The sequence below is a fragment of the Capricornis sumatraensis genome, chromosome 4 (genome assembly GCF_032405125.1).
Source record: "Capricornis sumatraensis isolate serow.1 chromosome 4, serow.2, whole genome shotgun sequence".
Taxonomy (NCBI): Eukaryota; Metazoa; Chordata; class Mammalia; order Artiodactyla; family Bovidae; genus Capricornis; species Capricornis sumatraensis.
In genome coordinates, this window is record NC_091072.1 from 36,730,538 (window position 1) to 36,758,461 (window position 27,924).

Sequence of the window (27,924 nt, forward strand, 5' to 3'; positions counted from 1 at the left end):
TGTGAAAGTATACATTTATTCATATTTGTTCATTATCCTTAGCTTGGTTTAATGAATATTTGATACATATTTAACAAAAAGTTAAACATGACTTTTTTTGTTACATATTAAAAGCTTCTAAAAAGTGTTTAGAAACAATATAGGTATTAATCACACATAACACCACAACTGTGCTCCTAAAATAAATATATGTTAAATCATTTTTATTATTTTCTGGTACTGTTCCAAGTGCTTGAGCACTTAGATACATCTTTTAGCAACAGAAATAGTCAGTATCTAATTTGTACTTTTCTGAAGCTTGGATTTTACATGGCAGGTTCTCCTCCAGAGGGCTAGGCCTGTATTTAACTTGGATAACAAATGACTCCCAGGAAGACTCACAGCCTGACCTATAAGATGGACCAAAATCCAAGGGCAGTTTTAATTGTGAGATGCTGCCTATGGAGGGAATACTGTAAGTGATCATTAAGCATGTTTCTGGCTATGGGCTTTCGAAAGAGACCAGCCTGGTGAGGAGAAAACAGGTCAGAAGTGAAGACAACATTCCTATCTCACACTCACAGACCTGCAGCCTCACACAGGATCCCATTTCTCTGACACAGTCATCCATCCTCCTGAGCAGCTTAGGTCAGGAAAGCATTTCTGTATTTTGTGTTAAACTGTGAAAGGGAATACAGTTGATTTTAGGTTGCTTACTTCATATTCAAACAGCTGATCTGCCAATGACCTTGAAATATCATATCAAATAGTATTTGAGGCTGCAGAAACTGGAAAGAAATAGGGACCATGCTGCTCCTCATCCATAAGCTGAGATGCATACCTGCCAGGGATGGTACTATGTCGCTGAGTTTCAGGAAACAACTGCGCTGGTTGAGAACTTCAGCGGACACCTACAGACAGCCTTTCACTGAGAAATGATTCCCCTTATCAGTCTGGGGGAGAGAAGACATGATAAAAACGTCCCTCTCATTCTACAGAAATAAATCTGCACCTCACACCAGAGAATCAATAATATATCAATGTTTTCAACTATCTCACATGGATCCCATTGCATCCTTCTCTGTTCACAACAAAGAATTTTCAATCACATCAATCAATCTACTACCACAACAATGCAGCCTGCTCCTACATGAACTGGGAGGTTATGTGATGTTATCAATTCCAGACAAAGAAAAACCATGAAGGGACAGTGCTCTCCAAGGACAGCAGCTGCTGACAATGAGAGAACAACACGTCAAAGAAAAAGCAGCTAGGTAAACTCTGAAGTACTCAAAACAAGCAAAAGCTAAGATGCAATAAATAACAGTTACGTAGTCATATTATCTATGACACTATTCATCTTCACAGGGTCCAACAGCAGAACTTTCAAGAAGATGAAAACTGTTTAACATCTAAAAGAAAAATTTTAAAAATTTTAAAGTTTACAGTTTGCGATAGCTTAGGCTAAACTCCAAGAAGACAAAAATGACAGACATATTATTTCATAGGACTTTTTCATATTTTTTGCAAAAAATCAGATAGGTGACTACATACATTTCAACACCTTTATCACTAAGTCAACCTGTAAGTTAGCAACTGATTTCCATAAGCACTGTAAAACAGCAGAGAACCAGTTACTTCTGTGGAAAGTTTTTGAAACGTACAGGTAAGCTTCTACTTCTGTACAAGGCTTTGGAGAAAGAAGGAAGAGAGAAAAATATACAAATCTGGAGAGACATTCAAATCAAACTAGGAGATATCATAAGGAAAATGAAGTCACTAATGCAATAAACATTTGGTAAAAACAAGGGAGGGAAAGGGCACCAGGGGTTTGCAGATGAGCGAAACAGAGATGCGTTATTCTAACAACCTTTGGGAAACCTTGCCAGACTATCTTTTTTTTTTTTTTTTTAAGAAATAAATTGACTAGCTCTCCAAGTAATGATGACATCATACTTTTATTCTTCTACTTGCCACTTTCCACGATAATTTCAAAAATTTCAACCTCTTGTAGTAGAGCTCTCTTAAAAACGGAGTACTTTCTCTGTGATTAAATGTGACATGTAGCAAACTGCAAGAAAAGCCTTCTGCAGATCTTTAAAGACAGACAGGTCAGATGTATTGTACAGGTTTGTCTTACCGTAAAGCTTTTGGCCCAAAGTACATGAAGAGCTCCTTCCCCAAAGTTTCCACACCACTGTAAACATGTCCATTAAACAGTCTCAAGAAATCCTGACTGGAATTTTTATTATTATTCAGTGCAGCAGCCTAGGAGAAAATACACATGTGTAAACACACAAACTTGAAACAAAAATCATAATTTAAATCTTAACATTTTTATATTACTCCATGCTCAGGTGCATCCCAATGAGAAGAATCATCTCCAATAAGTCGAATAATGTAAACAGCTGTTTACGTATATTTTGTTAAATTACTCGGCAGTTATTTAAAGAGAGAGAGGCCAAAAAAAAAAAAAATTAAGTGGAAAAAAAAGTCATTGGCACAGAATCAAAATGAATTTCTCCCAGGACTATACTGTTCTGTGCATGTGAAAATAAGGCACAGGGAAATGACATGAATGTTTTAAAGTTAAAAACTAGGGCACAGAGTCTTTCGTTTCCAAAGTACAGCCAAGGTCCTTGGAAGAGCATTCAGATAAAAACATCTAACTGTGGTAAAGAATAAAATAGGTAAAGAATATAGGTAAATAGTATATTTTGGTAAAGAATAAATTTTGACCTTTGATGATGAATGCATAAACCAGTAAGAAAGAAAAAGAGGGCAAAAGCCAAGTAAAAGTGAGAGTGAACCCCAAAGGTAAGGAGCCAGATTTTATCAGAAAGGCATTTACTGGACATTAAGACATGAGACCTCCAGTTTTCATGGCTCTGTGGGATACAGAGGGTCAGAGGCGGAGCCCGGGTCCCTCTGGGGAGGGGATTCTGACTGCAGGGCTGCTCCTCTCCCACTCCCCAACTGTGATGTTCAGAATAAAGGAAAAAGAAACCCAGTACACCTTCCCCCATCAGCATGGAAACCAAACAACATACACAACATATATACTGAACATTATAAAAAAGACCAAGGTAATTACAGACATAAAATATCAGGACTCCTGCAGGTGAAGGGAAGGAATGCATTGAGTTTACAAATACCTGAGAAGCCATGCCAAGTAGCCATTTTCTTTTTTAAAGAAATAAATTGACTAGCCTTCGAAGTAAAAATGCATAATGACAGAGAAAATGATGACAGAAATAAAGCTTTTTTCAGAAGCCAAGCAGTATGCATGCTGTGATTATAAAACTATAAAACAGTTTAGATACTGTCTAAGAACAAACAACCCACTCCAGTATTCTTGCCTGGAAAATCCCATGGATGGAAGAGCCTGGTAGGCTGCAATCTATGGGGTTGCAAAGAGTCGGACATGACTGAGCAACTTCACTTTCACGAACAAAAGGAGACAGTATGCCACTAGAGAAGAGTGGAGAAATAACTCCAGAAACAATGGAGACAGAGACAAAACAAAAATCACACCCAGTTGTGGATGTGACTGGTGATGGAAGTAAAGTCCGATGTTGTAAAGAACAATGTTGCACAGGAATCTGGAATGTTAGGTCCATGAATCAAGGTAAATGGAAGTGATCTAACAGAAGACGGCAAGCACGAACCTGGACATTTTAGGAATCAGTGAAATAAAATGGACTTGAATGGGTGAATTTAATTCAGATGACCAGTATATCTACTATGGTAGGCAAGAATCCCTCAGAAGAAGCAGAGTAGCCCTCATAGTCAACAAGAGTCCAAAATGCAGTACTTAGGTGCACTCTCAAAAGACAACAAAACGATCTCTTTGTTTTCCAAGGCAAACCATTCAATAATACAGTAATCCAAGGCTATGCCCCAACCAATAATGCTGAAGAAGCTGAAGTTGAACGGTTCTATGATGATCGACAAGGCCTTCTAGAATTAACACCAAAAGAAGATGATCTTTTCATTATAGGGGACTGGAATGCAAAAGTAGGAAGTCAAGAGATACCTGGAGTAACAGATAAGTTTGGCCTTGGAGTACAAAATGAAGCAGAGGAAAGGCTACTAGAGTTTTGCCAAGAGAACACACTGGTCATAGCAAACATCCTCTTCCAACAAAACAAAAGACAACTCTACACGTAGACATCATGACCAGATGGTCAATACCAAAATCAGATTGATTATATTCTTTGCAGCCAAAGATGGAGAAGCTCTATACAGTCAGTAAAAATAAGACTGGGAGCTGACTGTGGCTCAGATCATGAACTCCTTATTGTCAAATTCAGACTTAAATTGAAGGAAGTAGGGGAAACCATTAGACCATTCAGGTATAACCTAAATCAAAACCCTTACGATTATATAGTGAAGGTGACAAATAGATTCAAGAGATTAGATCTGATAGACAGAGTGCCTGAAGAACTATGGACAGAGGTTCATGACCTTGTACAGAAGGCAGGGATCAAGACCATCCCCAAGAAAAAGAAATGAAAAAAGGCAAAATGGTTGACTGAGGAGGCCTTACAAATATCTGAGAAAAGAAGAGAAGCTAAAGACAAAGAAGCAAAGGAAAGATACACCCATCTGAATGCAGAGTTCCAAAGAACAGCAAGGAGAGATAAGAAAGCCTTCCTCAGTGATCAATGCAAAGAAATAGAGGAAAACAATAGAATGGGAAAGACTAGAGATCTTTTGAAGAAAATTAGAGATACCAAGGGAACACTTCATGCAAAGATGGGCACAATAAAGAACAGAAGCAGTATGGACCTATCAGAAGCAGAAGATATTAAGGAAAGGTAGCAAGAATACACAGAAGAACTAAACAAAAAAGATCTTAATGACCTATATAACCACAATGGTGTGATCACTCACCTAGAGCCAGACATCCTGGAGTCTCACGTCAAGTGGCACTTAGGAAGCATCACTATAAACAAAGCTAGTAGAGGTGATGGAATTCCAGCTGAGCTATTTCAAATCCTAAAAGATGATGCCGTCAAAGTGCTACATTCAATATGCCAGCAAATTTGGAAAACTCAGCAGTGGCCCCAGGACTGGAAAAGCTCAGTTTTCATCCCAATCACAAAGAAAGGCAATGCCAAAGAATGCTCATACACAATTGCACTCATCTCACATACTAGCAAAGTAATGCTCAAAATTCTCCAAGCCAGGCTTCAGCAACATGTGAACCGAGAACTTCCAGATGTTCAAACTTCCTTAGAAAAGCAAGAGGAACAAGAGATCAAATTGCCTGCCAACATCCTTTGGATCATAGAAAAAGCAAGAGAGTTCCAGAAAAACATCTACTTCTGCTTTATTGACTATGCCAAAGCCTCTGATTATGTGGATCATGACAGATTGTGGAAATTCTTAAAGAGATGGTGATACCAGACCACTTTACCTGACTCCTGATAAATCTGTAGTAGGTTAAGAAACAACAGTTAGAACCAGACATGGAACAGACTGGTTCCAGATTGGGAAAGGAGTATGTCAAGGTTGTATATTGTCACCCTGCTTATTTAATTTCTATGCAGAGTACATCATGCGAAATGCTGGGCTGGATGAAGTATAAGCTGGAATCAAGACTGCGGGAGAAATATCAATAACCTCAGATATGCAGACGATACCACTCTAGTGGCAGAAAGCGAAGAGGAACTGAAGAGCCTCTTGATGAAAGTGAAAGAGGAGAGTGAAAAAGTTGGCTTAAAACTCAACATTCACAACTAACATCATGGCATCCAGTTCCATCACTTCATGGCAAATAGATTGGGAAACAATGGAAACAGTGACATACTTTATTTTCTTGGGCTCCAAAATCACTGCAGATGGTGACTGCAGCAATGAAAAGACGCCTGCTTCTGGGAAGAAAAGTTATGAGCAACCTAGACAGCATATTAAAAAGCAGAGACATTACTTTGCAACAAAGGTCATCTAGTCAAATCTATGGTATTTCCAGTAATCATGTATGCATGTGAGACCCGGACCAAAAAGAAAGCTGAGCGCTGAAGAACTGATGCTTTTGAACTGTGGTGTTGGAGAAGACTCTTGAGAGTCCCTTGGACAGCAAGGAGATCCAACCACTCCATCCTAAAAGAAATCAATCCTGAATATTCATTGGAAAGATTGATGTTGAAGCTGAAACTCCAATACTTTGGCCACCTGATGGGAAACTCCAATACTTTGGCCACCTGACTCATTTGAAAAGACCCTGATGCTGGGAAAGATTGAAGGCAGGAGAAGGGGACGACAGGATGAGATGTTTGGATGGCATCACTAACTCAACAGACATGAGTCTGAACAAGTTCCAGGAGTTTGTGACGGACAGGGAAGACTGGGGTGCTGCATTCCATGGGATCACAAAGAGTTGGATGAACTCTAGCACCAATCAGTGGTTATCAAGTACTGGCACAACAAACCTGAGTACTCAGTGAGGGAAAAACATTCTTTCACATTTGCCTTATTTTTATAAATGAATCAATTAGAGCCCTAAACTGAGAAGCACCAAGAATTTGATATTTTTCTGCTGAACAAGACTTTTTGCTGTCTCTTGCATACACTTCAAACCAAGTGCAGATTAAGATAGCAGTTTTGAGGTGGGTTTCCATGACAACCAATTAGTAGTTGAAAATTCTCATATATTAGCCCAGAGACTTTGAAGATGATGATTAATAGAGCAGATATAGACCAGTTTTGAATAACCTTTGCCTCAACACAGACTAGGTTTTATATTTTTCAGCATTTTGGCCATAATGTCTTATGACCTTTTAAACCTTCCTTTTCTAAATTAATGGTTTGGGGGCCTGTGTCTCTGTCACTCTAGAGCCAACAGCCTCTTATCCCTTCCAGTATCCTTTACTAGCAACTGGTTTTAACCATGTCCTCTGAAGTCCTCTGACTTTTATCAGGGTTCCCGGTGAAGGCCGGGTGGGAATCTGGCCCTGGTTCACACACACAGCCCTGGACACCACAGCAGCATCCCCGACTTTTGGTTAGGAGAAAATGTGCTGACTGTCACCCCAATGTTTGCATCTTCCTTTAAGCTTTACAAGTTAAATCTAAAACCCATCATCTATCCAATATGCAGGAAAAGGTCACCATGCCAGTCCACACACCCTTCGTCCTGCCTTGAACCTAGGATACTTCCTTTCTGGGACATACAGAACCCTCACAGCCTGTGCTTGATTCCCTTGTGAGGGAGTCTCTCCCTGTTCCAGGTTGAGTGCACATCCCTACGTTTCCCTAAGCACCTGTGTGCACCATGACCCCAGTGTTCAGATCTCCTTTTCGTTCCTTGATCTGGCTTTACCAAGTTCTGTAATGGCTCATGGCAGAGACAGAGACGATAACCTTGAAATAGACAGCGGTGTCACCATATCTAATAAAATAGTAAATGGGTCCCTAATGTCTCCCTGGAAGTCTGCTCACAGCACTAAATTAACCATTTTGCAAGAACTTAACACCATTTAGTTTAAAATTCTCAGTCAACAGCTACCACAGTTCATGCCACTCACTTGGCTGTGTCCATGACTTTGACATCCTCTAAGGATAAAGATGGCAGGTGGCATCTGGACACACACCCTCCACATAAAAAATGTATCATTCAGGGCTGTTGAACTGGATTTATTCATTTTAGAAAAGCTTGTTGACTTTCTACTACGTGTGAGGCATTGCGAGGCCTTATTCTAGACATTTGAAAACCAGATCATTTTCTGGGGAAGTTTCCCACTCTGTAAGGATAACTGCTCACTGTTCAATGACTAGACTGGGCCATCTAAAACTGCCCCATTATCAAAACACCCAGATGTAAATCAACAGTAACACATCATTGGGTTTTGTTATAATTAGCTAAACAAAATCTCTGAGTACAATTCATATCGAAAATTTTTGTGCCACTTATTCTTAAACCACTGTAACATCCATTTCAGAAGGTATAAATTAAAAGAAACCATAAAACCCTGGGGAGTGGGGAAGTATGGGTTCTTAATGAAAGGCTCTACTTTTTCTTGGTCAAAGTTAAATGCCAGGGTTCCTAATAATGTCTATGGCTAGGAAGAAATCCAAATCTAGCTTATCCTGATTTTTATCCTAGATTTTCCCTGGGAAATGTCTAACTCTGTGCTAAATATTCCTATTAGTTCCTACAGTCCTGAGGGAGTTTGCTTCCATGTGTAGCTAACGGAGAGCACAGCTGAAATGCCCACTAGACGAAGATTGAGGGGCAGGTTAAAAAAAGAGCTTTTCCATACAGTATTAATCTGTTAAGACACCACAGGCTGTCCTGGAGTATGCATCTACATGCTGTCCAATTACTGCCAACCATCAGAGGTTTTAGGAAGTCTAATGGATCTGACCATGGGAAATGTCTCTCCAGCCAAAGGAGGATTCAACAGAAGGCCCTCTCAAATGTTAGGGTTCCTGGACCACTTATTAACAAGACAAAGAGGAGCATGTGCCCTTAGACATAAATTGCTTGTACATAGGAGGATGAGTCAAAAAACACAAATGCCAATATACTTAAAATGCATGACACCAGTAAGTCTCTTCAAACAACTGTCCATGAGAAGTGAACCATGGTATCCTGATGGACAGAGGCTCAAGGAACCAGAAGCCAAATCTTCACAGGTGTCCTGGTTTTGTACTCTAGTCTCTATAATCAAAAATGACACAGAATAGGACACCAAAAACAGAATGTGGAAAGGGATGATATTAAAGTCTCTACAAATACTGAAAAAAGATGTTTTGGGCCTGATGAAGGTGAAGGTGACTATGACAATACAGACGTCAGCAGAGGGCAGGTGGGGAACGATCACACGTGGAGAGGCCGGAGCTGTGGAAACACACAGACCTGACACCATCCGATGACTTCTGTGGCACAGCCTGCTCCAGCTACAGATGCCGCGAGCCCTTGGCTCAACTGTGTGTCAGAATTAGTTTTTTAATACTTGATGAGGTGCTTGGGAATTAAAAAGACATGTTAGCATAACCTCTTCCCTGCTCACATACACGGTTTGTCACTCGCTATACACTCCAGTACACTCGCTGGGACTAGAATTTCCCTACCTGGGAAGAAGAATCATCTTGAGGCTTTCTACCTGCCAAACCCAGCACAGGGCTTTCTACAACCACTGTGCTGGCACTTACCAACTGAACAAGTGTCTGTGACTCGTGTTTCTCCCTTAGTTGTCTGTGAGCTCCTTGTGGACAGCAACTATGGTGTTTCCTTATCCCTGGGCACTTCGCACAATGCCTGGAGCTCAGGAAACATCTGTGGGATGAACCAGATCCTTTCCTCCTTCCCTCTTGGTATTCCCCACCCATCATCCCCATCTTGCTATACCTTTCCCAAGGTTTCTTGGCAAAAACTTCTGTTCCACCAACTGTTTTAGCTGCTTTGAGAATTATTAACATCCTAGTCTCTTATTTTCTAATTATCTTCAAAGAAATGAGGCTTAAATATAGGAGTACCAAGTTACTACCAAAAGCTAGATGTATGTAAAATATTATAGTTAATCAGAATTTCCCATTAAGTAAAAAGAACTTTACGGGAAGGTTTAGGATTTCAGCAACCAGTCCCAGCCTGCCCTGGTTTTTACTTAAGATGTTTACTTAGCATTTAAATGACTGCTTTAAAAACACCTATTCTAATAACTTATTTGGGTTTTGAGGGAGATGATACAAATTGTTTATCATGTGGGCACTTGACCTAAATCACCTGATCCCTAGTACACTATCATTTCTAAAATAATCTGCTCTAGAGAATATACTCCAGGCAAAATAAAAATTCCAACTTATAACTGACCATCTCAAGCACCTGCATACATTTTTAACTGTTTTTTTTTTTTTCTTTTAAAACACCATTTGAGGGAGAAATTCTTATGTACCAGTGATGGTTTGTTCCATTTATTTTGAGAGCTCTTATGTACAAACAGGGCAAGGCTTTTGCAATAAACCTAAGAACTACAAGAGATTCAATTGTCCTACTGTAGAACCCGGGGTTATCACCTCTTCATACAAGATCCAGCAGCCCATGCAAATTCAAAAATTAATTTCCACAAGCCTATTATCTTTGCCGTAACTATACACAATTGTCCAATATATACCTGACTTTCTCATTTTGACCCTTATAAACTTGTTACTGTATTATCTGAACTTTTCATTCTTCTTTCCCCTGAAATAAGAGAAGAAAATATCCTTTGCCACAATTTTAAGTATGATTTAGAAGGGTTCACCTTCCCATTTTCAAGTGGCTTAATAATAGGAAATCATCAAAACAACATATATCTTTGGAGACAGCACATGATTTATTGTGCTGATTACCATTTATCCTGCCTATCCATGGGTGAACAAGGAAGATGAACTTTTAAGAACAGAATAAGGCTTTTCCACAGATAAATGGTTCACCTCTAGTTCAGTTACATATTTCCCCTAGAGAGGAAAAATATACCGTATTTACAATCACAGTCTCTTTTTGTCCCCCACATGCTTTTTACCCCCAATACAACAATACTTTTAGTAATCACAAGCCACTTATCTATCCATTTAAACTATCAAAAAAACCTAACTTTAAAATGGTCTCTAAGACCCCCAAAAGAGGTCTTACAATTTTGTAAGAGCAGAGGCTATAAGCACTTACTCAGAGGCTAAATGTTTTATACACAATATGATTACACCAGAAGATTACACCCCTTTATAAAGTCATCATCAGATAGGTGGGTCTGGTGAGAAAGCCCTGATCTGGGAGAAAAAGGAACAATTACCAGGACTTTTACTGCAGCTCAGACAGTAAAGAATCTGCCTGCAATGTAGGAGACCCGGGTTCGATCCCTGGGTCGGGAAGATCCCTGGAGAACAGAATGGCAGTGCACTCCAGTATTCTTGCCTGGAGAATCCCATGGATGGAGGAGCCTGGCAGGCAGGCTACAGCCCACAGAGTCACAAAGAGTTGGACACAACTGAGTGACTAACACTACTACTGTGGCACGAAGCTAAGAGTTTTATGTGTCCTATAATCTGATTCTGACCAAATAGGCAAAGATGTGAGTATAAGCAACAAAGGAGCTGGAATTCAAAAATCAAGATGATCAGATGTTCTCTCTACGTCATCCCCAACACTTTAGGGTTCACTAAAAGCTCCAATGGCTGTGGAGAATCATCTCCCTGAGTTTCCTTAACCGTTCTCTGTTCACTCTTGCTCCATGACTCCATGTAATGCTGAATGCTGGTAGTAATGATCCTGAGTCATTAAGATGAAACCATTACCCAGATCCATGGAATAATGTAATACTATTATGCATGTTCTATACAAGTTAAAAAACCTCTTTTTAGATTTAAATGAATAAGCTTCATTTAGCTAGAAAATTAATCTCTGTGGATTAGCTCATTCCTTCATATAACGACAATCGAATGAATTATGATTTCCACTTCCTCAACCATAAAGAGAAAGGAGGGAGGAAAACTTTTATTATGTGGCTTCATTATTTTCTTGTAATAGAAATTTCCATTTAACATGCATAACAAAATACACACTCATGGAGAAAGATTCCAAATTGAATTTATTTTTAAATCTTTCATCAAAACTATTTTTGCACTATTTAAAACTTTGCTCTTCTTGATCCATTCAAATGTTTACTAAATAACTCTGAGACACTGTGAAGGGCATATCAAGATGAGTAAGAATAGCTAGCATATTACATACATATATCAAATCTTAAGGAGAGAGAGAGTAGCCAGAGGATCATGTTTCAAATGAAATGAATGCTTATAAACTCTGTTTCATATTCTGTTTTGTGAAAGGAAACTGGAAACATATGTAGATTACACACCGATTTCACCAAAATATTGTATCCACCCAATAATTAAAATCGAAGGATTGACTCTTCACAGCTCATTAAGCAGGCATGTTCATTTATATTCCAGTGTTGTCTCTTACCATAAGGTTCCAAAAGCTCCAGCAGAGTTTTATGCGATGTGCTTACAGAATTGCATAGTTTTATGCTGACAAGACAGTGGATCAAAACTCAGAATATAGTGCGTGCACGACTAGCAAACGCTGGGCTTCTATGGCTAGGCTTTCTTCTTCAAATTGGGGGTCACTTGTCACAAGGAGACATGCCTTAGAACATGTTCTCCATGAACTTCAAACTTGAGCCAAGAGGACGACTACAGGCCACAGTAGCTGATTCATTACAACAGTAGCTACACAGGTGGGGTTCTTCTTTTTGGTACAATGATTATCTGGAGTTTAACTCATTTATTTTAAATGCCCAATCAGTATTTACTTAACTCTCCTTTGTACTTTTTCATGTTTATTGCAATATAAAGAAGATCACATGCAGTTATTATTTTTCAGCTGCTGCCTTGTGAAAACTAATGATTTCAAGTCAGTAGCAGAAACCTTTGAATAGCTTTAATGCTCAGGCATAAAGGTCTAGGAAGCATGGGATCACCTATTTAAGTAGTGATCATGCCAGAGATCTGTGACAACCTACCACGTTTTGATGAAATTTACTATAGGGCTTCCCTGGTGGTTCAATCAGTAAAGAATCTGCCCACAGTGTGGGGGACCCGGGTTCAAACCCTGGGTTGGGAAGATTCTCTGGAAAAGGGAATGGATACCCATTCTAGTATTCTTGCCTGGAGAATTCCATGGACAGAGGAGCCTGGCAGGATCTCAAAAAAGTCAGACACGATTGAGCGACTAACACTATGGATTCAATGCTCCTCTAAAATGCAAAGACCCTTCATGTTTACAAAGATTATTATTTCTTTAGATCAAGGGCCCATAAAGTGAAGCTATGGCAAAATATTTAGAATATTCCCAATGATAAAGGGATTATTAATTTCACATTGATTTTCACAAAGGGGTTATTCATTTCATATTGATTTTCAAAGCCAGTTCCCATAGAACAAGATTCTTGATTCCAAATCATAAAGACCTATTCCAACTTTTAATACCTCTTTATGTCAAAGTATTAAATATAGTAATGTTCAGTGATTGCTTTCCAAGTGATATTAATTTCCCAACCACTGAAGAAGCATCTACATTATATTATCAGGCTGCACTGTGAATATGGGAATGGAAGCCATTAGCATTACCAAAGTAGGTAAGCCAACTGGCTAAACTGAACGAAAGTAAAAATGGTGGCAGACACAGCCAAAAACTTAACATCTCACTTCTCTGATTAATAAGTAGTCACCACTATATGCTGAGCAGTATGGTATTCTTGCCAAAATGAATCAGTCATTTTCCTGCTGAACCTTTTATAACTGAGGGGAACTATGGTTAAAAGTGTAGGCTTTGGAGTTTGAAAGAAGAAAGATTACACCTGGTTCAGCCCTTCCTAGTCATGTGATACCGGGCAACTTAATTATTTAAACTCACTTCAAGCTTCACATTCCTTATCTGTAGAATCAGGTTAATCCTTTATCATGGGGTTATTATTTTTTATAATGAAATGATATATAACAGTTCTTCAAAAGCACTTTATGCCTTGGAACTGAAGATAATCGTAAATGGAAAGGAAATGTTCATGCTGGTCTGGCCTGAAGATCAATGAGGTAATGTCTATTTAAAACATTAAACGGGATTCTCAAGGAAGTAAGTTTATCTGACTCGTATCCTCGGGAGCTAGTAATAGCTTAAAACTTAATACAGAATATATTATTGTTTAATGATGTAAATTATGATATCCGTAACATATTCATGCCATATCCATTACCACACCCTACTCCCTTTACTTCCAAAATAGCAATTCTGTTCCCTTCTCTTCATTTGTCACCAGCCCCCTCCTCTGTGCTCCAGGTAGCCTTCTCAGATTCCTGTAATCTCACCTGAGAAGGCAGCATGTACCCTGGCTTTCTGCCAGTCTTATAATTTTCCTTTGCAAGGAGAATGATCTTTCAAAGTGTCACTGGATCTTAACACCCTTCAAAGACCCCCATTATTCCGGAATGAGTCGAGTCCCTACAAAGTTCTGCAAAGATTCTCAGGATCTGACTTCGACCAGCAATCTCAATTTTGTCTTATTTCAAACCACGTTCCCTGTATCTCATCATCCCCTTTCCAGCCACACCAGATTTCTTTCAATCTCTCTTCCTTTGCTATTGCCTGCAGTGTTCCACCTTCAGTTCAGATCTAGGTATCTCCTCACCCTTCACACCTCAGCTTAATTGTTACTTTCTCAGCAAAGCCATCCCTGAACTTCCTGTACGTTCTCATGGAACCATGTATCTTTACTTTAGAGAATTTAATCAACTTATATTTCTTTCTGTTTTCACCTAATGAATGTCTATGTACCTTGCCAACTAAAGAATAGCCTCCACAAGGGGAAGTGTTAGATTCTGTTACTGAGGTTCCTTGAGTATTCAAAATTCTGTTGAATGAGTGATTTTTCTATAAACATTAATACTCTTAAGAGACTACTCAGGATTCATCTCTGTGGTATCCTGAAATGATTTTGAAAGAAACACTATAATAAAAGAACAGGTACAGAGTACTAACTGACATATAGTCAAAATAAATAAAACACAAGGGCAATTGGAAGGAGATGCAAAAATTACTCTTTGTCCAAGTTTGAAAATGTATTTACTCAGACTCAGAACTTCATTTCTTTCAAGTTGTAAGCATATGCTAATTTCATAGCAAGCAACTTTTTCTTCCAAGACCAAAGGCTATGATGAAGCTTTGCAGGAGAAATTGAAGTACAGCGCAATAATGCATGCATTCATGAAATACAATCATCCGTACATCTGAAGGGCTTTTAAGGCACGAGGTTTAATCAGAATATTTTCAGTACAAGTTCTAAGTTCTTACCAAATGAAAATCACACCACCTGCAATGCATGCCTGAGTGGCAAGAAGCTGTGCTACAACTTCCTTTAAAAAGAAATAAATTCACTTAAGAGATCCAAAATGGTTCTGCCCCTTCATTAGATGGCAATATTGAGTTGAGTGGACAGGGTGGTGCCAAATCTTCTGTGGGAAATTTTAGGATTATATATTAGTTATAATACACTTTCAGTTGGAGAATATTAGGCAGGCGAGAAGCTAGAATTTTATTCTACAAGCTTATTGTTTTTAAAACGTGAAAAAAAGAAGAAAAAAAAACAAAACAGAGGTTGCAGGCATCTGATAATATTAACAGCAGCAGCTGCTGCTGCTGCTGCTAAGTCGCTTCAGTCGTGTCCGACTCTGTGCGACCCCACAGACGACAGCCCACCAGGCTCCCCCGTCCCTGGGATTCTCCAGGCAAGAACACTGGAGTGGGTTGCCATTTCCTTCTCCAGTGCATGAAAGTGAAAAGTGAAAGGGAAGTCACTCAGTCGTGTCCATCTCTCAGCGACCCCATGGACTGCAGCCTACCAGGCTCCTCGTCCACGGGAGTTTCCAGGCAAGAGTACTGGAGTGGGGGGCCATAATATCTGAAAATATTAACGGCAGAAAATGCGGCTATGGATAGAAGGAAACCATCTTTTGCTGGGTTGTAAAGAAGCTAAGCAAGGTGGCATGGAATAAAACACCTTCCATCACTTCCCACCTGGGCATCTCCAATGCGGCCTTAACTCGGCGGTCCAGCAACCAACCCTCAACCGCGCAGGCGCACCAGTAGGGCATTCTCCCTCAGGTGAGGTCAAGGTACGTGTTAGGAAAGGCGAGGCCCCAGGAAGCCTTGTGGAGAAGGAAGTGACAACCCACTTCAGTATTCTTGCCTGGGCACTCCAGTGGACTGAGGAGCCTGGTGGGCTGCTGTCCACGGGGTCGCAGAGAGTCGGACACGACTGAAGTGACTTAGCTGCAGCAGCAGGAAGCCTTGACCAGAGCTAAGGCACTTTGGACCCTGGAAACCTGATGAGCTTTTTGTTCTATCTCCCACTGCTGGTCCCCTAGGGAGACACGAAAGCTGCTCACCTGTGAGGGGCCCTGAGGCCCGGAGGCGGCGGGCGGCGAGCCGGGCCCCCCCAGGCCCTGCAGCGCGCGGCCCCGCACGTCAGTCAGCGCCTGGCCCGGGCGCACACGCGCCCGAATCTTCTCTCCATTTAGAGTACAACCCGGGCCTTCCACCATCGCCCGGGCCCGCGCTGCGCCCCACTAAGTTGCAAAGCCAGCTGAGAAAACTGCCGCGTAACTTCACCTCAGCGGAGATACTTAGCTCCTCCTAGAAGTTCAAATCTCGCGCGCTCCTGGTCCCGCCCCGGCCCCGCCCCGGCCCCGCCCCGGCCCCGCCTCTCCAGCCGCACCCTCCCCCACCTCCCCAGGCCCGGCTTCTCGGCGCAGGCGCAGTGGCCCAGCCTTCGGGCACAGACGCAGGGGTGCAATAGAAAGAATTGTTGCTGCTCACTCACCACCCTCCTCTGGGGGCCGATCTGTATATCCTCAGAAGCTCTAATTTTGTTTCCTTTGCTTTGAAGTTTTGCCCTTGTCGTTGAGCTGCACGGTACACGCACGTTTTGTGACCTGATTCTCTTACTCTTCCCGAAGTCCGAGGTGGCCTGGCAGGCCTCAGGTTTCTGCAGGTCCTCCTTGGGCTTGGGTGGCCGCAGAGGGACTCAGGGGAAGGTTTTTACAACAAGCAGCTTTTACTTTTCTCCTATAGGTTTCAGACGGTAAAGCGTCTGTCTACAATGTGGGAGACCTGGGTTCGATCCCTGGGTCGAGAAGATCCCCTGGAGAAGGAAATGGCAATCCACTCCAGTACTATTGCCTGGAAAATCCCATGGACAGAGGAGCCTGGTAGGCTACAATCCATGGGGTCGCAGATAGTCGGACACGACTGAGCGACTTCACTTCACTTCACCTATAGGTTTAGCATGTCTTAGAAAACGTGGCCTATTATGCCAAGTATATCTTAGTGTCTATGTTAAAATCCACTTCATTTTTTGATACCTGAGCTAAGCAAGATTCTACAAAAATTCATACAAATATTCTGTTTTGGGATGTCTGAGATGAGCACCATTTGAAATTGTTTTGTAAAAAGGCAGGGCTCTATATAAATTTGAGGCAATGCATAGTTTTTCGAATTTACATAATGTTGCACATATGAAAATATATAATGACTCCATACAACTTTTTAAATAATGAAAAATCTAATCCTTTTTGAAAATTAAAATATAGCACATTAAAACACAACGTCAATTTATCAAAAATTTAGTAAGCATATCACAGCCATCATTAAACCAGAATATATATACTAATGATTTAAATTTAAAAATTGGGAAAATAATGTCTTTCTCTCTGTAGGGAGAGATTAGTCATAAAAAGTTAGCTGGATCAGGCTCAGGATTCTTTGTACTTCCTTGTTTAATTACTGTTTACGCTTCTAGGTCAGGTTACAAAATAGTCAAGGAAGAATCCTATTCCCTAACAACCTAAATTCAGTCATGATTTCTGCCCTTTGATGGAAGACAGTCTTCATATGCCCAAGCTCAGGGGCCATGGCTGAGAGGAGCTATCCCACGTCTAAGGTAAGGAGCACCAGCTGTGCTTTGCTGGAGCAGCCACGAAGAGATACCCCATGTCAAAGGTAACAGAAACCCAGGGAAGACGGTAGGTGCTGAGAGAGGGCATCAGAGGGCAGACAGTCTGAAACCAAAATCACAGACAACTAGCCAATCTGATCACATGGACCACAGCCTTGTCTAACTCAATGAAACTAAGCCATGCCCTGTGGGGCCACCCAAGACGGATGGGTCATGGTGGAGAGGTCTGAAGAATGTGGTCCACTGGAGAAGGGAATGGCAAACCACTTCCGTATTCTTGCCTTGAGAACCCCATGAACTGTATAAAAAGGCAAATGATAGGACACTGAAAGATGAACTCCCCAGGTTGGTAGGTGCCCAATATGCTACTGGAGATCAGTGGAGAAATAATTCCAGAAAGAATGAAGGGATAGGGCCAAAACAAAACAACACCCAGTTGTAGATGGGACTGGTGAAAGAAGCAAGGACAGATGCTGTAAAGAGCAATATTGCATAGGAACCTGGAATATTAGATCCACGAATCAAGGCAAATTGGAAGTGGTCAAACAGGAGACGGCAAGAGTGAATGTCGACATTCCAGGAATCAGTGAACTAAGATGGACTGGAATGGGTAAATTTAACTCAGATGACCATTATATCTACTACTGTGGGCAGTTCAGTTCAGTTCAGTTCAGTCGCTCAGTCATGTCCGACTTTGTGACCCCATGAATTGCAGCACGCCAGGCCTCCCTGTCCATTACCAACTCCCGGAGTTCACTCAGACTCACGTCCATCGAGTCAGTGATGCCATCCAGCCATCTCATCCTCTGTCGTCCCCTTCTCCTCCTGCCCCCAATCCCTCCCAGCAGCGGAGTCTTTTCCAGTAAGTCAACTCTTCACATGAGGTGGCCAAAGTACTGGAGTTTCAGCTTTAGCATCATTCCTTCCAAAGAAATCCCAGGGCTGATCTCCTTCAGAATGGACTAGTTGGATCTCCTTGCAGTCCAAGGGACTCTCAAGAGTCTTCTCCAACACCACAGTTCAAAAGCATCAATTCTTCGGCGCTCAGCCTTCTTCACAGTCCAACTCTCACATCCATACATGACCACAGGAAACCCATAGCCTTGACTAGATGGATCTTAGTTGGCAAAGTAATGTCTCTGCTTTTCAATATGCTTTCTAGGTTGGTCATAACTTTTCTTCCAAGGAGTAAGCGTCTTTTAATTTCATGGCTGCAGTCACCATCTGCAGTGATGTTGGAGCCCCAAAAAATAAAGTCTGACACTGTTTCCACTGTTTCCCCATCTATTTCCCATGAAGTGATGGGACCAGATGCCATGATCTTCGTTTTCTGAATGTTGAGCTTTAAGCCAACTTTTTCACTCTCCTCTTTCACTTTCATCAAGAGGCTTTTTAGTTCCTCTTCACTTTCTGCCATAAGGGTGGTGTCATCTGCATTTCTGAGATTATTGATATTTCTCCTGGCAATCTTGATTCCAGCTTGTGTTTCTTCCAGTCCAGCATTTCTCATGATGTACTCTGCATATAAGTTAAATAAGCAGGGTGACAATATACAGACTTGACATACTCCTTTTCCTATTTGGAACCAGTCTGTTGTTCCATGTCCAGTTCTAACTGTTGCTTCCGGACCTGCATATAGGTTTCTCAAGAGGCGGGTCAGGTGGTCTGGTATTCCCATCTCTTTCAGAATTTTCCTCAGTTTATTGTGATCCACACAGTCAAAGGCTTTGGCATAGTCAATAAAGCAGAAATAGATATTTTTCTGAATCCCTTAGAAGAAATGGAGTAGCCATCATAGTCAACAAAAGAGTCTGAAATGCAGTACTTGGATGCAATCTCAAAAACAACAGAATGATCTCTGTTCGTTTCCAAGGTAAACCATTCAATATCATGGTAATCCAAGTCTACACCCTGACCAGTAATGCTAAAGAAGCTGAAGTTGAATGGTTCTATGAAGACCTCCAAGACCTTTTAGAACTAACACCCCACAAAAAATGTCCTTTTCATTAAAGGGAACTGGAGTGCAAAAGTAGGAAGCCAAGAAATACCTGGAGTAACAGGCAAATTTGGCCTTGCAATACAGAATGAAGCAGGGCAAAGGCTAATAGAGTTTTGCCAAGAGAACCCACTGGTCATAGAAAACACCCTCTTCCATCAACACAAGAGAAGATTCTACACATGGACATCACCAGATGGTCAACACCGAAATCAGATTGATTATATTCTTTGCAGCCAAAGATGGAGAAGCTCTATACAGTCAACAAAAACAAGCCTGGGAGCTGACTGTGGCTCAGACCATGAACTCTTTATTGACAAATTCAGACTGAAATTGAAGAAAGAGGAGAAAACCACTAGACCATTCAGGTAAGACCTAAATCAAATCCCTTATGATTATACAGTGGAAGTGAGAAATAGATTTAAGGGATTAGTTCTGCTAGACAGAGTGCCGGATGAACTATGGACGGAGGTTCGTGATATTGTACAGGAGACAGGGATCAAGACAATCCCCAAGAAAAAGAAATGCAAAAAAGCAAAATGGCTGTCTGAGGAGGCCTTACAAATAGCTGTGAAAAGAAGAGAAGCAAAAAGCAAAGGAGAAAAGGAAAGCTATAAGCATCTGAATGCAGAGTTCCAAAGAATAGCAAGGAAGATAACGAAGCCTTCCTCAGCGATCAATACAAAGAAATAGAGGAAAATGATAGAATGGGAAAGATTAGAGATCTCTTCAAGAATATTAGAGACACCAAGGGAACATTTCATTCAAAGATGGGCTCGATAAAGGACAGAAATGGTCTGGACCTAACAGAAGCAGAAGATATTAAGAAGAGGTGGCAAGAATACACAGAAGACCCGTACAAAAAAGATCTTCACGACCAAGATAATCACGATGGTGTGATCATTCACCTAGAACCAGACATCCTGGAATGTGAAGTCCAGTGGGCCTTAGGAAGTATCACTACTAACAAAGCTAGTGGAAGTGATGGAATTCCAGTGGAGCTATTTCAAATCCTGAAAGATGATGCTGTGAAAGTGCTGCACTCAACATGCTAGCAAATTTGGAAAACTCAGTAGTGGCTACAGGACTGGAAAACGTCAGTTTTCCTTCCAATCCCAAAGAAACGCAATGCCACAGAATGCTCAAACTACTGCAAAATTGCACTCATCTCACATGATAGCAAAGTAATGCTCAAAATTCTCCAAGCCAGACTTCAGCAAAATGTGAACTGTGAACTTCCAGATGTTCAAGCTGGTTTTAGAAAAGGCAGAGGAACCAGAGATCAAATTGCCAACATCTGCTGGATCATCAAAAAAGCAAGCAAGTTCCAGAAAAACATCTATTTCTGCTTTATTGACTATGCCAAAGCCTTTGACTGTGTGGACCACAATAAACTGAAGAAAATTCTGAAAGAGATGGGAATACCAGACCACCTGACCTGCCTCTTGAGAAACCTGTATGCAGGTCCGGAAGCAACAGTTAGAACTGGACATGGAACAACAGAATGGTTCCAGATAGGAAAAGGAGTACATCAAGGCTGTATATTGTCACCCTGCTTATTTAACTTATATGCAGAGTACATCATGAGAAATGCTGGGCTGGAGGAAGCACAAGCTGGGATCAAGATTGCCAGGAGAAATATCAATAATCTCAGATATGCAGATGACACCACCCTTATGGCAGAAAGTGAAGAACTAAAGAGCCTCTTGATAAAAGTGAAAGAGGACAGGTAAAAAGTTGGCTTAAAGCTCAACATTCAGAAAACAAGACCATGGCATCTGGTCCCATTATTTCATCACAGATGGATGGAGAAACAGTGGAAACAGTGGCTAACTTTATTTTGTTGAGCTCCAAAATCAGTACAGATGGTGATTGCAGCCATGAAATTAAAAGATGCTTACTCCTTGGAAGGAAAGTTATGACCAACCTAGATAGCATATTGAAAAACAGAGATATTACTTTTCCACAAAGGTCCATCTAGTCAAGGCTATGGTTTTTGCAGTGGTAATGTATGGTTGTGTGGGTTGGACTATAAAGAAAGCTGAGCGCAGAATTGATGCTTTTAACTGTGGTGTTGGAGAAGACTCTTGAGAGTCCCTTGGACTGCAAGGAGATCCATCCAGTCCATCCTAAAGGAAGTCAGTCCTGGGTGTTGTTTGGAAGGACTGATGTTAAAGCTGAAACTCCAATATTTTGGCCACCTGATAAGAAGAGCTGTCTCTTTTGAAAGACCCTTATGTTGGGAAAGATTGAAGGCAGGAGAAGAAGGGGACGACAGAGGATGAGATGGTTAGACAGCATCACCGACTCAATGGATATGCGTTTGGGTAAACTCCGGGCGTTGGTGATAGACAGGGAGGCCTGGCCTACTGTGCTTCATGGGGTTGCAGAGAGTCGGACATGACTGAGCTACTGAACTGATACTGAGTCTTCATACAGTTTATTCAGGTTTACCTTTTTATTTATTTATTTACTTTTTGCTACCTAACAAATTACTTCATTTCATATTTCAAAGTTTCTTCATGTCAAGAATTTGTAGGGGTTGGGCTGAGTGGTTCTAGATCAGTGCTTGTCAAGCAGTTTCAGTCTAAATGCTTGATTGTAGCTAGAATACCCATATAAGAGAAGGCTCTCTTGCACAGCTATTGGCAGGAGGCCTTGGTTTCTCCATTATGGGTCTCAGCAGAGGGGTGCTCAGCTGTTTTCCTGATGTGGCAGGTGACATCCCAGAGTGTGTGATCCAAGCGACAAGGCAAGGAGAAAGCTGTAATGGTCTTTACACCTTGTCTCCGCAGCGTCACACTCATACCCTCACTTCTGTTCATTAGAATCCAGTCATTCTGAACAGCCCCCAGAGGGGAAGGGAGGGGAATTTAGCTTTATCCCTAGAAGCGAGAAGAATCGAATAATTTGTGAACATATTTTATAACCATCACAATTTTCAGTCATCTGACTGATTCGTCATGGACTTATTCTCTTTAGCTGTTGTGTACTGGTGCACATTTGGATTAAATAAAATCTTTAATTAGAATTAGGTTTACCATCCTCCAGAGAGCTGAGTTAAGAGCTGGGGAGTAACACTGAAGACATTGTGAGATGTCACTAATGTGCCCCTCGAGGCCAAGACAGATTTTGTTTCACTGTGACTAGCCTTTGAGTCTTTGCATATTTCTCTGTTATCCCTCCTTACATGCAATTAGGAGCAAACTTGTATGCACTGTGCATCTTCAGTGTTTATAAAGAGTCATGTCACTGTAGCAAGTAAACCTACTCTGCTTTAGACTCTATTTCTTCTTAAGCATTATTTATTACTTGATGACTTTATAAAAGTCATTCATTTTCTCTAGAATGCACTTTTTTCTTATGTAAAATAAAACATACTTTTCTTATAAACCTCCACATGATGTTTTTTGCTTTAATTCACAATTAACGTAAGATATAGGAAAGCACTTCAAAAACTGTAAAACACTACAAATTCAAGGAATTAGGATAAATCCTATTTGCTGTTCTCTGTACTTTCTGTTTCTTGGCTCATGCTATAATTCTCACGTTTTCTTATTTCTTAACTTTGTCTTCATCCCAGTTTCCTGAAATTCTCCCAATCTTAAATCCTGCTGCTACTGCTAGGTCACTTCAGTCGTGTCCGACTCTGTGCAACCCCAGAGACGGCAGCCCACGAGGCTCCCCCGTCCCTGGGGTTCTCCAGGCAAGAACACTGGAGTGGTTTGCCATTTCCTTCTCCAATGCATGAAAGTGCAAAGTGAAAGTGAAGTAGCTCAGTCATGTCTGACCCTCAACGACCCCATGGACTGCAGCCTACCAGGCTCCTCCATCCATAGGATTTTCCAGGCAAGAGTACTGGAGTGGGATGCCATTAAATCCTAGCTGAATGCATATCTTCTAAGAAACTTTACAGATACATTTTACAAATGTAAGAACTAGGGCTCAGAGAGGTTATGTAACATGTTCAAGGTAACAGACTTGGGATTCAACCAGGCCAGCCAAGGTCTTAGCCAAATGTTTTCAGCAACATCACTTATATGACGCTATCCACAATCAAATATATTTAGCAACAACTTATGAAATGGTTGTTTAGAGGAAACATACATCTTAGTCAGCCTCATGTGGGAATTAAAGACAATCTCAAAAGCTTCCTTTAGCTTATCTGCTGTTCTTGTTTAGTCATTAAGTGGCATCCAACTCTTTCATGACCCCATGGACTGTAACTCGCCAGGCTCCTCTGTCCACGGGATTTCCCAGGCAAGAACACTGAAGTGGGTTGCCATTCCCTCCTCCGGGGGACCTTCCCGACCCAGGATTGAAGCCAGATCTCCTATGGCTCCTGCGCTGGCAGGTGGACTGTCTACCACTGAGCCACCTTTAGCATATTAAGGGTTGACACATTTTGTGTAATGAAACTTTGTTTTTACTCTTCTCTTTACAATGTCTGTGGACAGATTTTTAGCTTGAATGATAAAAATGTAGTATGGGGGAAATTTCTTTTAATTTTACATAAATTACCTGTATATATTTACCAAGTAGAGAGAGAACACCCATCCTCTCTGATCACCTTCTTAATTTGGGCTCTGAATAGAGGAAATAGTCATTAGTGAACATCACATGCAGGTGTTTTCAGTGATATTTACTAAAGAGTCTCCAGTTTCTGCCCATTAAGAGAAACTTTTAATGTTAGGCTATAAGAAGAAGCATAAAATGCATAGCAACAGAAACCATTTTTGACACATCTATTATCTGGAGCAAATACCAAATGCTGAGGCTTTGCAAAGCAGCGGATTTTGTTTCATTGTGAAGGCTGGAAGTGCCAGCTGACAGTTTTCTTCTTGCAAAGTCAAAATCGAAATTGCAGAGCCAACCGTGGGCTCTGAGGTGGCCCACAGAACTGCTCTGACACATCTGACCTTTTCACAATGATGTAAAGTCTAGGACAGGGCACTTCAATTTTGCCAGATCCTCCATGAGAAGGATTTTTCTAATTTATTTCTTAATTTAAGCATATTTAGTAAGCCAAGATAGTTTCTGAGCATGAACTTAATTTGGGACAAACAATAAGCAGTTCATAAACACAAAACAGCACAGATACTCTCTTTGTGGGGGGTTGTTTCTATGAGAAAGGGTAGGAGAATGAATTTATTTTCTGTTCTGGAATAGAAAAGTGTATTATTTTTGTAAATACCTTGAAGCAACATTCCTCTCTGTTTCAGCTACTGGAGAGCACTCTCAAGTTGAGGCGTGAACTTGAGGCCATTTCCTCATTCATTTGAATGAGGCCATTTCCTCATTCATTTGAAAAGCAGTGAAATTATTGGGCCCTGAATTTGTTGCAGGAAGACGGCTAGATCCATGGAAATGGATAAAAGTCAGAGATCTAGACAGCTCACCAACCAGTGCAGAGAGAAGAAGAAATAAACACCAGCATGCAAACAGAGGTAACCTCAGGTGCTCCCAGCAGACACAGGGAGGAGACCTTGGTCCCAGGCATCTCAGCTAAATTCTGAGGACACATAAGTATGAGTTCATTGCATAAAGAAAAAGGAAACGGGGAATTTTATGCAGATGGGGGAAGCATATTTACAATGCCAGGAGGTATGAGAGAATCTCATAATCTCATATCTGGGGAACTACAAGAATATCTGAAGGACAAGAGGACAGGGAGTAGGGGCAGATGGGGCCGGGAGAAATCAGAGAAGCCAGGTTACGGAAAATTGAATGGTATGCTAAGTGTGAGGGGTTCTTTCTATTAGAGAGGGTAGGAGATTCTGTTGAAAGGAATAGGGGGACAAACAGGATTCTGTGCAGCAGATTAACATGTTTAGATATGCTTTATTAAGTGATCCCCAGAAGGGCATGAAGCAGTGGGTCTTGATCCATAACATTTGGTCACATCCAGGGGGAAGAGATAGTTCTAGGATCTAATGGATCCAGGGAAAAATGCTACTAAATATTCTATAGGGTTCAGGACAAGCCACCAGAACAAACAATTAATTATCCATTCAAAAGCGCTAATTGTGCCAAGGTTGAGAAAGCCTGGGGTGCAGGGAGAGAGCTGAATAATGCTCCCCCCCACCAATACGTTCATGATCTGATCCATGGAATTTGTGAACAAGTTTCCTTAAGCGGCAAAAGGGATTTGACAGCTGTGATTAAATTAAAGAGTGTGAAATAAGATGATCCTGAATTATCTGAGTGTGCCCAATGTAATCATGAGGGTCTGATAAGAAGAGGCATGAGGGTCAAAAACAAAAAAGGTAGTGTGAGTAAAGATGCAGTCAGTGAAGAAGACGTGATGACACCTTTGAAAATGGAGGAGGGAGACAGGCACCAAAGGAACGCAGGCGAACCTGCAGAAGGAGGCAGCCCTGCTGACCTCCTGGCCAGGAAGACTGATTCTGAACTCTAACCTTCAGAACAGTTAGAGAATAAATGTGTGTCATTTTCAGCCCCTGAACATGTACTACTTACAGCAGCAACAGGAAATTTATATGTCTGTCTTGGAGACTAGGGCAGATGGGACGTGAATCTTGAGGCAGATTAAACGCTAGGAGGAGGGGTCAGTATTGCCAGGCGCTCATCTGAGCTCTGGGGATACAACAGCGATCAGGGCAGAGAAAAATTTCTGTTCTCTTGAAACATATAGTGTTTTCCTTTCTTTTATGTATGCATGAGTTCTTATTGTATTCCAGGAAGTAATGCCCACATCATGCTAACTGCCTTTCCCAATTCATCATACATAGACTAACTTTTCTATCTTCAGTCTTAGTTTTTATTTATTTGAACTTATCAGTATTTTACATTATAATTTGTATCCCCAAGTCCAAGGTATTTTAATGTCATAAAAATATCTCCCCACATTTTTTCTATTAATGTTGCTTATAGTTTTATTATGATAGATTGGTGGTTATTCACAGTTACCCATTCACTCCTTCACATCACTGTTATTAACCCATTCCTGCCATGTGTCCCTGCAAAGGAATAGACTTCACAACACCATTGACAGACCCAACCATTGGACACCTTTGGCTGACTGAATGCACCTTCTCTTATCTGATCATAAACTTGCAAGTAAGAAATAAAAAGTCTATTGTCAGAAGCCAGTGAGACTTTAGGTTGGCTTGTCATGCAGCATACCCTGGATAAATTTATGCTTACATTTAGGCCTCTTACCTATGATGCCATTGGGCTTTCCCCATGTCTTATCAGTAAAGAATCCCCCTGCATTGCAGGAGCCACAGGAGATGAGGGTTCGATGCCTGGTTTGGAAAGACCCCTGGAGAATGGCATGGCAACCCACTCCAGTATCCTTGCCTGGAGAATCCCATGGACAGAGGAGTCTGGCGTGCTACAGTTCACAGGGTGGCAAACAGTTGCATATGACTGAAGTGACTTAGCACACGCACATCTGTGATGCCATCACTGTTATATGCAGTTATCCCTCATATATAATTCTGCTTGGTCTCTTTATTCTGTTTTGTTGGTCTATCTGTTCCTATACCAATTCTATACTGTTTCTTAGTATTGTGTTATTATTATATGTCTTAATAGTGCATGAGTTCCTACTTAAGTCTTCCTTCTCAAAATTATATTAGCTTTGTATGACTGTGTAAACCTTATTATATTTAAAATCAGTTTCATGTTCTCCTGCAAATTCTACTGAGCTATTGATTATATTGAGATATATTAGATATAGATAGATAGATAGATACTCACACACACTGAGTTTTAGATAAACTTGGGAAACTATCAATAGCTTTAAAAATGTCAACATGCCTTATTTTATTAAGGTCTCATTTGATTAATTTTAGAAATCTTGTATTGGTCTAATTCCTAGGATTTCATATTTTGGGTTGATATTTTAAGTGGAATATTATCTTCTATTTTTAGTTAGTTTTTACTGTTAAAGTGATAGACTCCAATGTAAATTATGTACACTCAATTGAGGAAAAGAAGAAAATATTAGAACATCTGTAAATGTTTATTTTTATTTTATTTTAACATTTTAATTTTTAGGTTAATAGTAACTAATGTATTAATATATTAGTTCTAGAATAATAATAGCTGACTTTTATATGACACCAACTTTGTGCTATACAAATGCTTTCCACGTATTAATTCACTTAATCCTCACAATACCCTAAGTGGAAATTTTTTTCTTCTCATTTTATAGCAAGACAAATGAGGCAGAGTGATTATATAACTTGCTTAAGTTCACACAGGTGTGACCCCAAGGCAGTCTTGCTTTTAGTCTCTACACTATGTTGTTTGTAAAGTACATAACTGTAGTTTATAAATAAATATTGGGGTCATATTAGGCTCATAAAATGAGTTGGTTTGCTTTACAAAGATAAGAATCATATGTTTTTAAAAAGTTTTATTTATCAACTTTTAGAGAACCAATATTTTGACACTAGAAGTATAGAAAAATGCTATTAATCTTTA

General features: G+C 40.6%; 1 protein-coding gene across 1 annotated transcript in view; it reads right to left on the bottom strand.

Moving 5' to 3' along the window:
• NEIL3 (nei like DNA glycosylase 3) overlaps positions 1 to 16,062 on the bottom strand; it is a 45,310-nt gene extending 29,248 nt beyond the window's left edge. The window contains exons 1-4 of the mRNA XM_068972096.1: positions 15,953 to 16,062; positions 14,827 to 14,844; positions 9,109 to 9,136; positions 2,120 to 2,247 (exon numbers count right to left, since the gene is read on the bottom strand). Coding sequence (XP_068828197.1) covers positions 2,120 to 2,247; positions 9,109 to 9,136; positions 14,827 to 14,844; positions 15,953 to 16,062 — 284 coding nt within the window. The remainder of the gene's footprint in view (positions 1 to 2,119; positions 2,248 to 9,108; positions 9,137 to 14,826; positions 14,845 to 15,952) is intronic.
• Between the last annotated feature and the right edge of the window lie 11,862 nt (positions 16,063 to 27,924).